Genomic DNA, 13,036 nt, shown 5'->3' with positions numbered 1-13,036 from the left:
CACCCCCAGAGCCCAGCAGTGCCTCCAGGGCGCTGGAGGTGCCGCAGGTTTTCAGGAGGAGAAGGCACAGAGCAGATTTTCAGGAGAAGAAAGCCTCCTGCAGCTCCAGGTCCCTCCCTCCTGCTGCCATCAGACCCGGATAGGAAGCGCAGATTTGTCCCAGAGCAGGGAGGTGTGACCCCCAAAATCTGTCCAGGTGACCCCCCAAATGGGGGTGCCCAGGGCTGCTGCACCTCACCCAGCTTCAGGTGACTTGAGGTGTTGGTTGTCCCCCAACCCCACAGCTCCAAGATGGAAAGGAGGGTGATGGAGAAGGTCTGGGAGCATGGGGGAACCAGCTGGAGGGGACAAGGAGGGACCCCCATCCTCTCCCTGCTCCTGCCTGGGCCAGGGGAGCTGACCCCGATGTGTGAGGAGCCCGTGGATGCTTCCCAGGAAAGGGACAAAGGAGGGAAAAGGCAAATTCAGGGCATTTTCTTACCTTTCTTCACCTTCTTCTCCTCGTCCCCCTCTCCTCCTGCTCCCAGGAGGGTGAAGATGATCCCAGTCTGGGAGTTGATGCCCACGGCAGTCACCACCATCCTGCCCGAGCCCTCCATCACGTGGGTACCTGGCAGGGCAGCAATGCCATGGGCACACAGGAGACACTCCCAGCTGCCATCCCACAGAATCCCACACTGGTTTGGCTCAGGCTTCACCCCATCCTGTTCCATCCCGTATTTCCCCTATCCCAGATTGCTCCAAGCCTGTCCAGCCTGGCCTTGGACACCTCCCTGAGAGCAGGGCCCACCCTGACCCCATCCCAGCCCTGCATCCATCCCTGAGCCCTCACCTGACAGCAGCATGGGGTCTTTATCCATGGATTTCTTCACCTGGTCTGACTCCCCAGTCAGCGAGCTCTCATCTATCTTCAGGTCATTGCCCTGGATCAGGATCCCGTCCGCTGGCAGGAGATCACCTGGAGAGCAGGAAAAGCAGGGATCAGCCCAGCCTGGCTCAGCCCTGCCTGCCCCATGCCAGGAATGCTCCAAAAAGATCCAAACTCAGGCTCAGAGCAGCTCTGGAGGGAGGAGAAGCAGCAGGTGGGGTTTGTGAGGGACAGGTGCAATCAAATTAAATCCAAGAGCTCCCAAATCCTCGCTGGAGACTCCTGAGGAGGATTTTACTCAGTGTTTCCCCATCTGGCTTTAATGAATGCTTCCCAGAGCTCCTGATGCATCCAAAATCCACCACATCCACCTGCCAAGTGTGGAATTGGGCCCTTGGGAAAACAAACACGGTGTTGGATCAATCTCCTTCCTGAATGGGAGGAATATTCCCCCTGGGAAACGAGGAGCAGGGCCTGATTGATCCCAAGGGCTGCAGCTCCTGCATAAGGAAACATCCACCAGCACCTCCAGGCCAAGGGAATATTCCCCAACAACTGCTGGGTAAGGGAACATTCCCCAGCATCTCCTGGATGAGGAAATGCTCCCCAAAACCTCCTGGATAGGGAAATGCTCCCCAACAATTCCTGGATAAGGACATATTCCCCAGCATCTCCTGGATAAAAGAATATTCCCCAGCATCTCCTGAATACAAAAATATCCAGCAACATCTCCTGGATGAGGAAATATTCCTCAAAACCTCCTGGAAAAGGAAACACTCCCCAATATCTCCTTCCCAAGGAAATATTCCTCAACATCTCCTGGATGAGGAAACATCCTCAACAGGGATAAGGTTGGGAAAATAAACTAACACAAACGTATAAAATAATTTATTTCTGATGCAGCAGCTCCTTAAAGCTCCAGGGCAAAAACAGAAGGTGAGTGGAGCTCCACTGGTTGCTGGAGATGGTTGCTCCATGAAAATGCTGCCATGGAGCTCCATCACCTCCAAGGCACCCTTTCCATGGAGCAACCAGAGGAGCTGCTGCTTGTGCTCCAGGAAGAAGGGCTGGAGAAGGAGGGAGGAGGTGTTTTGTGGAGATAATCAAAACTCCACAACTTTTGTGAGAGTTGTAAAGTCGGGATTGTTTATTACAGCGCTGGACACGTGTGGGAATCATTCTCCTAAAACAACATGGGAACTCCAGGTCCCTTTTTATCCCCCTCTCAATAAATATGCAAAAATTACAAATAAATATGCATAAAATTTCACAATAGGTTTATACACCTTCACTTTTACAAATTTCACGTGACATTTGCTGCTAGTTCTTCTTTATCAGAAAGAATTCTTAGGTCAGGCTGACCTGCTCTCACAGCAATCTCTCTGTCTCTCTCTATCACTTTCTGTCTCCTCCCCTTCATCTCTGTCTTTCACTGAAGCAGTTTCTTGTCACCCTGGTTTTTTAGGATTTTCTAAGCTTTCTGATGTTGACATTCTTGTAGTGAGCTTTCTCACACACTTTCTGTAAATAACTCATTGTTTTGCTTTCCTTTATGGAGGAGGAGAACGTTGATGGACTGTTGGTTTGTCCAGTGTCATTGGAGAGGTGGCACTGTCACCCTCCAATCCACTGATGGGCTGTTGGTTTGTCCAGTGTCATTGGAGAGGTGGCACTGTCACCCTCCAATCCGCTGTCGCTTTCAGCAAACTATAAATGTTAGAGTCAGAAAATAAACTTCCTTTTTTCTTCTTCACCTTGAGAACAGCGGTGTGAGCTTGTGTTCTTTCGTGTCCTATAGTTTCTCTGAGCTTAGGCTTTTGCAATCAGGCTGTTTCCTAACTACAGACAACTCAAAAATTCACATTTCACCTAAATCAAAATGGAATTTCCACTCTGGAAAGTTTCTACTGTGCTTCAGAGTCTCCAAGGGGGGAGCCCAGCCCCACTCACTGTACTTGATCTGGGTGATGTCACCCACCACAATGGACTGTTGGTTTGACCAGTGTCATTGGAGAGGTGGCACTGTCACCCTCCAATCCACTGATGGACTGTTGGTTTGTCCAGTGTCATTGGAGAGGTGGCACTGTCACCCTCCAATCCGCTGTCACTTTTAGAAAACTATAAATGTTAGATCAGAAAATAAACTTCTCCACCTTGAGAACAGCGGTGTGAGCTTGTGTTCTTTTGTGTCCTATAGTTTCTCTGAGCTTAGGCTTTTGCAATCAGGCTGTTTCCTAACTACAGACAACTCAAAAATTCACATTTCACCTAAATCAAAATGGAATTTCCACTCTGGAATGTTTCTACTGTGCTTCAGAGTCTCCAAGGGGGGAGCCCAGCCCCACTCACTGTACTTGATCTGGGCGATGTCACCCACCACAATGGACTGTTGGTTTGTCCAGTGTCACTGGAGAGGTGGCACTGTCACCCTCCAATCCACTGTCACTTTTAGCAAACTATAAATGTTAGATCAGAAAATAAACTTCTCCACCTTGAGAACAGTGATGTGAGCTTGTGTTCTTTCATGTCCTATAGTTTCTGTGAGCCTAGGCTTTTGCAATCAGGCTGTTTCCTAACTACAGACAACTCAAAAACACACATTTCACCTAAATCAAAATGGAATTTCCACTCTGGAATGTTTCTACTGTGCTTCAGAGTCTCCAAGGGGGGAGCCCAGCCCAGCCCCACTCACCGTACTTGATCTGGGCGATGTCGCCCACCACGATCTCGGCCACGGGGATCTGGATCACCTGGCCCTTGCGGATCACCGTGAACTTCTGCTCCTGCTCGATGCGGCTCTGGAGGCCCCGGAACTGCTTCTCCTTGCTCCAGTCGTTGAAGGCCGTCACCAGCACCACGATGATGACGGAGAACAGGATGGCAGCGCCCTCGATCCAGCCCGCCTGCGACTCGCCCTCGTCCTCCACGCCGCCCGTGGACTGCCCGCACACTGCCCGGAGAGAAAGCAGGGGTAACCAAAAACACTGCCTGGAGCAGGGAATTCCTGTCTGGATAACCAAAAACACTGCCTGGAATTCCTGCTTGGATAACCCCAAACATTGCCTGGAATTCCTGCTTGGATAACCCCACACACTGCCCAGAGAGAGACCATGGGATAACCAAAAACACTGCCTGGAGCAGGGAATTCCTGCCTGGATAACCCCAAACACTGCCTGGAGCAGGGAATTCCTGCTTGGATAACCCCAAACACTGCCTGGAGCAGGGAATTCCTGCCTGGATAACCAAAAACACTGCCTGGAGCAGGGAATTCCTGCTTGGATAACCCCAAACACTGCCTGGAGCAGGGAATTCCTGCCTGGATAACCAAAAACACTGCCTGGAGCAGGGAATTCCTGCTTGGATAACCAAAAACACTGCCTGGAGCAGGGAATTCCTGCTTGGATAACCCCAAACACTGCCTGGAGCAGGGAATTCCTGCTTGGATAACCCCAAACACTGCCTGGAGCAGGGAATTCCTGCTTGGATAACCAAAAACACTGCCTGGAGCAGGGAATTCCTGCCTGGATAACCCCAAACACTGCCTGGAGCAGGGAATTCCTGCCTGGATAACCAAAAACACTGCCTGGAGCAGGGAATTCCTGCCTGGATAACCAAAAACACTGCAGCGGAATTCCTGCCTGGATAACCCCAAACACTGCCTGGAGCAGGGAATTCCTGCCTGGATAACCAAAACACTGCGGAGCAGGGAATTCCTGCCTGGATAACCAAAAACACTGCCTGGAGCAGGGAATTCCTGCTGGATAACCAAAAACACTGCCTGGAGCAGAGAATTCCTGCTTGGATAACCCCAAACACTGCCTGGAGCAGGGAATTCCTGCCTGGATAACCCCAAACACTGCCTGGAGCAGGGAATTCCTGCCTGGATAACCCCAAACACTGCCTGGGAGAGAAACCATGGGATAACCCCAAACACTGCCTGGAGCAGGGAATTCCTGCTTGGATAACCCCAAACACTGCCTGGAGCAGGGAATTCCTGCCTGGATAACCCCAAACACTGCCTGGAGCAGGGAATTCCTGCCTGGATAACCCCAAACACTGCCCGGGAGAGTTCTCATGGGATAACCCCATATGAGAGAATTCCCATGGGATAACCCACGTACTGCCCGGGAGAGTTCCCATGGGATAACCACAAGCACTGCCTGGAGCAGGGAATTCCTGCTTGGATAACCCCAAACACTGCTCAAGAGAGTTCCCATGGGATAACCCCACACGAGAGAGTTCTTATTTGGATAATTCCACACACTGCCTGGAGAGAATTCCCACTGGATAACTGGTTCTCACCCAAGGATGGACAGAAGCCACCACCCAACATCCCCATCCCAAATCCCTGCTCCCACAGGGAACAAGGCAGATCCCAAAGTGCTCCCACAAGGAACGGGGGCAGATCCCACAGTCCCAATCCCAAACCCTTGCTCCCACAAGGAACAGGGCAGATTCCAAGATATCTCCACAAGGAACAGGGCAGATTCCAAGATACCCCCACAAGGAACCAGGCAGATCCCACAGTCCTCCCATCCCAAACCCTTGTTTCCCACAGGAATGGGGCAGATTCCAGGATATCCCCCCAGGGAAGGGGCAGATCCCAGGATATCCCCACAGGGAATAGAGCAGATTCCAGGATATCCCCACACGGAACCAGGCAGATCCCACAGTCCCCATCCCAAACCCCTGTTCCCACAGGGAATGGGGCAGATCCCAGATCTCCCACAAGGGAACGCAGCAGACCCCAGAGTCTCCATCCCAAACCCCTGTTCCCACAGGGAATGGGGCAGACCCAGAGTCTTCCCAGAGGGAAAGGGGCAGATCCCAGGATATCCCCACAGGGAATGGGGCAGATCCCAGGATATCCCCACAAGGAACAGGGCAGATCCCAAGATACCCCCACAAGGAACAGCAGCAGACCCCAGAGTCTCCATCCCAAACCCCTGTTCCCAAAGGAAAAGAGGGCAGATCCCAGGATATCCCCACAGGGAATGGGGCAGATCCCAGGATCTCCCCACAGGGAAGGGGCAGATCCCAGGATATCCCCACAGGGAATGGGGCAGATCCCAGGATATCCCCACAGGGAATGGGGCAGATCCCAGGATATCCCCACAGGGAATAGAGCAGATTCCAGGATATCCCCACAGGGAATGGGGCAAATCCCAGGATATCCCCACACGGAACCAGGCAGATCCCACAGTCTCCCCATCCCAAGCCCCTGTTCCCACACAGAATGGGGCAGATCCCAGGATACCCCTCAGGGAATGGGGCCAGACCTCGGTGTCCCCACAGGGAAGGGGCAGATCCCTGAGTTGTCCCAGAGGGAAAGGGGCAGATCCCAGGATACCCCTCAGGGAAAGGGGCAGATCCCAGGATATCCCCACGGGAAAGGGGCCAGACCCCGGTGTCCCCACAGGGAAGGGGCAGATCCCAGGATATCCCCACAGGGAATAGAGCAGATTCCAGGATATCCCCACGGGAAAGGGGCCAGACCCCGGTGTCCCCACAGGGAAGGGGCAGATCCCAGGATATCCCCACAGGGAATAGAGCAGATTCCAGATATCCCACAGGGAAAGGCAGATCCCAGGATATCCCCACAGGGAAGGGGCCAGACCCCGGTGTCCCCAGCCCCCCGGGACTCACGCTCGTTGTCCCCGCCCGGGGGGTGGTAGAAGGACAGCCCCAGCGAGATGATGGCGGCGATCTCCAGGATGATCAGCGTCACGTCCTGCAGCGCCTCCCACACCAGCTGCAGGAACGTCTTGGCCTTCTTGGGGGGGATGAAGTTCTGCCCAAAGGTCTGGCGCCGCTTCTCCAGGTCCGTGGGGTTCCCAGACAGGCCTGGAGGGATGGGGAGAACAGCGCTGAGGGCAAATCCCACTGCTGGCCCTGTGCAGCTCATCCAGGAGCAGCTCCCTGCTCAGCCCAGACAAGGTGAGCTGAGGGGACACAAGGTGCAAATAAATAAATAAATAAATACCAAACCATTAAAAAAAATAAAATAAAAATTAATAAAGTTAATAAATAAATAACAAATAATAAATTAATTATAAATTAATTTATATAAATATTATATGTATATAATATATAAATTATATTTATATTTATATTTATTAATATAAATAACAAATAATAAATTAATAATAAATTAATAAATAAAAAACAAATAAAAATTAAAATATAAATAAAGTATCAACAAATTAATGAAATAAAAATAAAAATAAAGTGTAAATATAAGCATATAAGTAATTATAAATTAATTTATATAAATATTATATTTATATAATATATAAATTATATTTATATTTATTAATATAAATAACAAATAATAAATTAATAATAAATTAATAAATAAAAAACAAATAAAAATTAAAATATAAATAAAGTATCAACAAATTAATGAAATAAAAATAAAAATAAAAATAAAAATAAAGTATAAATATAAGCATATAAATAAAATAAAATTAAAGTAAACTATAAAATAAAGTATAAACAAATTAATGAAATAAAAATAAAAATAAAGTATAAATATAAGCATATAAATAAAATAAAATTATAAGTAAACTATAAAATAAAGTATAAACAAATTAATGAAATAAAAATAAAAATAAAGTATAAATATAAGCATATAAATAAAATAAAATTTAAAGTAAACTATAAAATAAAGTATAAACAAATCAATAAAATAAAATTAGAAAAAATAAAAATGAATAAATTGTAAACAAATAGATAAAACAGAATTGAAAATAAACTATAAAATAAATAAAGTATAAATAAATCAATAAAATAAAATTAAAGTATAAATAAAGTATAAACAAATAAATAAAATAAAAATAAAAAATAAGACATAAACAAATCAATAAAATTAAATAAAATTGAAAATAAACTATAAAATAAATAAAAGTATAAACAAATCAATAAAATTCAATTAAAATAAAGTATAAATAAAGCATAAACAAATCAATAAAATAAACCTATACATAGAGACAAATAAATAATAGAAATTATATAAAGTATAAACAACTACAATATAAATAAATAATATATACATTATAAAACATAATTAAAGTATAAATAAATAAATTATAAATGAATAAAGTATAAACAAAGGAATTAATTAAATGAATAATGCAATAAAGATAATATATTAATATATAACATATAAACGAATATAATATATAAACTAATCAAAATATAAATAAATGAATAAACTCAATAAATATTAAATTATTAAATAGAAATATATAAAGTATAAACAAACAAAACAAGCTATAAATAAATAAAGATATGAATAATTAATAACCAAAATACAAACAAACAAATAAATAATGTATCAGCCTGCAGCCTGGAGAACGTCACTGTCACCCCCGGGCAGGGGACACCAGGCTGCAGCCTGGCAAGTGCCCAGGTGCTGCCAGCTGGCACCAAGACTGGTGGCCTTGTTTACATCAAATCTGGGCAATTCTGGGCAAATCTGGGCAATTTTGGGCAATTCTGGCCCTGGCAGTGCCCGCGGCACCTGAGCCCTGTCCCGTGCCAGCCCCTGGAGCTGCGGGAGCCTCTCCCAGCCCTGGGGACACTGGGTCCAAACTGGGATCTGGGCTGGTGCTGGGACAGGGAGGGACACAGGGAGGGAGCAGGACACGGAGCTGGGAGTGAGGATGGGGGGAAATGGGGAAAAATGGGGAAAAATGGGAATAAAAGGGAGCCTGAGGCCCTTCAGAGCCTGCCAGGCAGCCACGGGTGACAGTGGCAATGTGGCCACCTCCAATAAAGCCATAAATGTTGAGGAGGTACCTGGAGGGAGCAGGGATGGTGACACTGGCAAGGTGACACAGTCAGCCCCAACAAAGCCAGAAATGCTGATGGGGTTTCAGGATGGAGGGATGGGTGACAGTGGCAAAGTGACAGGGCCACCCCAATAAGGCCATAAATGTTGAGGGAGTTCCAATACATGAGCCAGCAATGGGTGACAATGGTGACATGGCCACCTCTAATAAAGCCATAAATGTTGAGGGAGTTCCAATACATGAGCCAGCAATGGGTGACAATGGTGACATGGCCACCTCTAATAAAGCCATAAATGTTGAGGGGTTGGATGGGAGTGATGGGTGACAGTGGCAAAGTGACAGGGCCACCCCAATAAAGCCATAAATGTTGAGGGGTTGGATGGGAGTGATGGGTGACAGTGGCAAAGTGACAGGGCCACCCCAATAAGGCCATAAATGTTGAGGGAGTTCCAATACATGAGCCAGCAATGGGTGACAATGGTGACATGGCCACCTCTAATAAAGCCATAAATGTTGAGGGGGTACCTGGAGGGAGCAAGGATGGTGACACTGGCAAGGTGACACAGTCAGCCCCAACAAAGCCAGAAATGCTGATGGGGTTTCAGGATGGAGGGATGGGTGACAATGGTAAAGTGACAGAGCCACCCCAAACAAAGCCATGAATGGTGACAGGGTCCCAGAAGGGAGCAGTGGGTGACAGTGGCAATGTGACACAGCCACCCCCAAAAAGCCATAAATGTTGAGGGGGTTCCAACCCATGAGCCAGCAATGGGTGACAATGGTGACACAGCCACCCTCAAAAAGCCATAAGTGCTGAAGGGGTACCAGGACACAAGACAGTGATGGTGACAGTGGCAAAGTGACACTGCCACCCCTAACAAAGCCATAAATGCTCACAGGGTCGCGCCAGGCAGCAGTGGGTGACAGTGGCAAAGTGACACTGCCACCCCTAACAAAGCCATAAATGCTCAAGGGGTCCCGCCAGGCAGCAGTGGGTGACAGTGGCAAAGTGACACTGCCACTCCTAATAACGCCATAAATGCTGCTGGGGTGCCAGGCCATGAGGCAGCGATGGTGACAGTGGCAGTGTGACACAGCTGTGTCCCCAGCACCACCTTAAGGGACCCCCCCATCCCGTCCTTCTCCACCTTAAGATGTCCCCGGGGCGCTGCCAGGTCCCGGGATGCTGCAGGAATGGCCCTGGGCACATCCTGGTGGTGCCTGGAGCAGCCTGGCAGTGCCAGGGGACCCGGGTCCTGCACTCAGGGGACAGCTCCGAGTCATTCCTGGGGACACCTCTGTGCCAGCCTCGTGTCACTCTGGGGGGGACACCTCCCTGCCCACTCAGTGTCACTCTGGGCACACCTCCATGCCAGCCCCGTGTCATTCCAGGGGATGCCCTTCCCAACAGCCCTGTGTCACTCTGGGCACACCTCCATGCCAGCCCCGTGTCACTCTGGGGGGGGACATCTCCCTGCCTGCTCCATGTCACCCTAGGGACACATCCCTGCTAGCCTTGTGTCACTCTGTGGGACACCTCTGTGCCCACCCTGTTATCACTCTGGGGACACTTCCATGCCTGCCCCTGTCACTTTGGGGACACCTCTGTGCCAGCTCTGTGTCACTCTGAGGGGACACCTCTGTGCCAGCCCCATGTCACTGTGGGACGCCTCTGTGCCCACCTTGTGCCACTTTGGGGACACTCCCATGCCTGCCCCTGTCACTTTGGGGACACCTCTGTGCCAGCCCCATGTCACTGTGGGACGCCTCTGTGCCCACCTTGTGCCACTTTGGGGACACTCCCATGCCTGCCCCGTGTCACTTTGGGGACACCTCTGTGCCCACCCATGTCACTCTGTGTCACACCTGCCTGCCCACCCTTTGTTACTTTGGGGACACCTCCCTGCCAGCCCTGTGTCACTCTGGGGACACCTCTGCGCCCACCCTGTGTCACTCTAGTGACACCCCCGTGCCAGCCCCGTGTCCCCATGTGTCCCCACGTGTCCCTGCAGCAGGAGGAAGCTGCAGGATCGATCCCGCCCCGCTCCAGCGCAGCTGCAGGGAGGGAGGGGACAGCAGGGAGGGAGGGGACAGCTGGCAGCTGGCACGGAGGGAGGGGACAGCTGGCAGCTGGCACAGCAGCCTCGCTGTCCCCACCCAGCCATGACGAGGAGGCTGAGCAGGATCCTGGGATGTCCCGGCCCGGATTCCCCAGCAGAGGGTGGAAAATGTGGCTCATGGCCATGGAGCCGCGGGACACACGTGGGGACACACGTGGGGACACACGTGGGGACACGTGGGGACACGGGACAGCCCCACAGCACAGGGCAGCCAGGGGTCCCAAAGCAGATCCCACCCATGGAATGATCCCAGGGCTGCCCCCCACCCTCCCTGGGGAACTGGGGGGGTTTGGTGGCTCTGTGCTGGCACCGGGAGGGTGACAAAGAGCCTGTGCCACCCAAATGCCACTGCAGGTGACAAAGGTGACAAAGAGCAGCAGCCCCTGCAGGCTCTGGGGCAGGATTAGCAGGGAAATGGGGCAGAAATTCTGGATGGAGGCCACAAGTGACAGCAGGGAGCTGTCACCAGTGCCACCTCTGCCTGGGGACAGTGGCACAAGGAGCCTCCCTGCAGGAACGGGGCTGGGGAGTGGCAGCTGTGGGTGAGTCAGGGTGGCTGCGCTGGCACCCAGGGGACACGGGTGACTCAGTGCAGTCACACCCCAAAGCCACCACAAAGCCACTCTGGGAGCTGCCCCGAGGCTTTGGGGTCTGCTGGCACCTCCTGGGGCACAGCTGGAGCTGCCACAACCAGCACACCCCAAAGTGACACCGGGGCTGTGTGACCCAAGGGGGGCTCTGGGGGACAGTGTTTGCCCACGAGGACAGTGCCAGGCTGGAGAGGGGACAGCCAGGACAGTGCCAGGCTGGAGAGGGGACAGCCAGGACAGTGCCAGGCTGGAGATGGGACAGGCAGGACAGTGCCAGGCTGGAGATGGGACAGCCAGGACAGTGCCAGGCTGGAGAGGGGACAGGCAGGACCATGCCAGGCTGGAGATGGGACAGGCAGGACAGTGCCAGGCTGGAGAGGGGACAGCCAGGACAGTGCCAGGCTGGAGAGGGGACAGGCAGGACAGTGCCAGGCTGGAGAGGGGACAGCCAGGACAGTGCCAGGCTGGAGATGGGACAGCCAGGACAGTGCCAGGCTGGAGAGGGGACAGGCAGGACAGTGCCAGGCTGGAGAGGGGACAGCCAGGACCATGCCAGGCTGGAGATGGGACAGGCAGGACAGTGCCAGGCTGCAGAGGGGACAACCAGGCCAGTGCCAGGCTGGGGAGATGACAGGCAGGACAGTGCCAGGATGGAGATGGGACAGCCAGGACAGTGCCAGGATGGAGGAGGGACAGGCAGGACAGTGCCAGGCTGCAGAGGGGACAGGCAGGACAGTGCCAGGCTGGAGAGGGGACAGCCAGGACAGTGCCAGGCTGGAGAGGGGACAGGCAGGACAGTGCCAGGCTGGAGAGGGGACAGCCAGGACAGTGCCAGGCTGGAGAGGGGACAGGCAGCACAGTGCCAGGCTGGGGAGAGGACAGGCAGGACAGTGCCAGGCTGGAGAGGGGACAGCCAGGGCAGTGCCAGGCTGGAGATGGGACAGCCAGCACAGTGCCAGGCTGGAGAGGGGACAGGCAGGCCAGTGCCAGGCTGGAGAGGGGACAGCCAGGGCAGTGCCAGGCTGGAGAGGGGACAGCCAGGACAGTGCCAGGCTGGAGAGGGGACAGCCAGGGCAGTGCCAGGCTGGAGATGGGACAGCCAGGCCTGCAGCACAGGGTGGCACCGAGGGTCCCCATGGGTGCAGGTGGCATCAGAGCACTCCAGGGCACGGATCCTAGAGCAGGACAGGGGCGCTGGCAGGACACCCCAGGCCGGTGACACACAGGAGGACAAGGCCCTGTGCCACCCCAGAGGGGTGATCAGCAATGAGAATGGGGATGGGGACAAACAGTGGGGTCAGACAGAGGTGCCACAGGTCCTCTTGGGATTCTCCTCTTCCCAAAAATCCCCGAGGATCTGGAGCAGAGACCCTCTGTGTGCTCTCTGGGATTTGGGGCAGCTCAGCTCCACGAGAGGGACACCGGGGTGGGGCTGAACCCTTCACCTGCCCTACAAGAACCTTTTGGGTTCTCCTCCCGCCCCACAGCAGCGTGATCCCACCTTGGCAGGGCTGAGCACATTGTTTGTGACCTGGGCTTTGTGTTTCCACCGGGACTTCCCCCCTTCTCTAACGACATCCCCATATTGTCTGTCCTTCCCGGTCCCGCTCGCAGCTGGAAAGCTGCAAATCCCCCCCTGCAGCACTAAAAATATCCCACAGATTG

At 51.7% G+C, this 13,036-nt stretch overlaps 1 protein-coding gene across 4 annotated transcripts in view; it reads right to left on the bottom strand.

Moving 5' to 3' along the window:
* Positions 1-13,036, bottom strand: part of ATP2B4 (ATPase plasma membrane Ca2+ transporting 4) — a 79,204-nt gene that overhangs the window by 35,232 nt on the left and 30,936 nt on the right. For all 4 annotated transcript variants that reach the window (XM_064732903.1, XM_064732900.1, XM_064732902.1 and 1 more), the window contains exons 3-6: positions 6,515-6,712; positions 3,561-3,818; positions 833-958; positions 482-610 (exon numbers count right to left, since the gene is read on the bottom strand). In XM_064732903.1, the coding sequence (XP_064588973.1) occupies positions 482-610; positions 833-958; positions 3,561-3,818; positions 6,515-6,712 (711 nt within the window). The remainder of the gene's footprint in view (positions 1-481; positions 611-832; positions 959-3,560; positions 3,819-6,514; positions 6,713-13,036) is intronic.

Source organism: Zonotrichia leucophrys, chromosome 26 (genome assembly GCF_028769735.1).
Source record: "Zonotrichia leucophrys gambelii isolate GWCS_2022_RI chromosome 26, RI_Zleu_2.0, whole genome shotgun sequence".
NCBI lineage: Eukaryota > Metazoa > Chordata > Aves > Passeriformes > Passerellidae > Zonotrichia > Zonotrichia leucophrys.
This window is presented reverse-complemented; position numbering and strand designations above follow the sequence as displayed.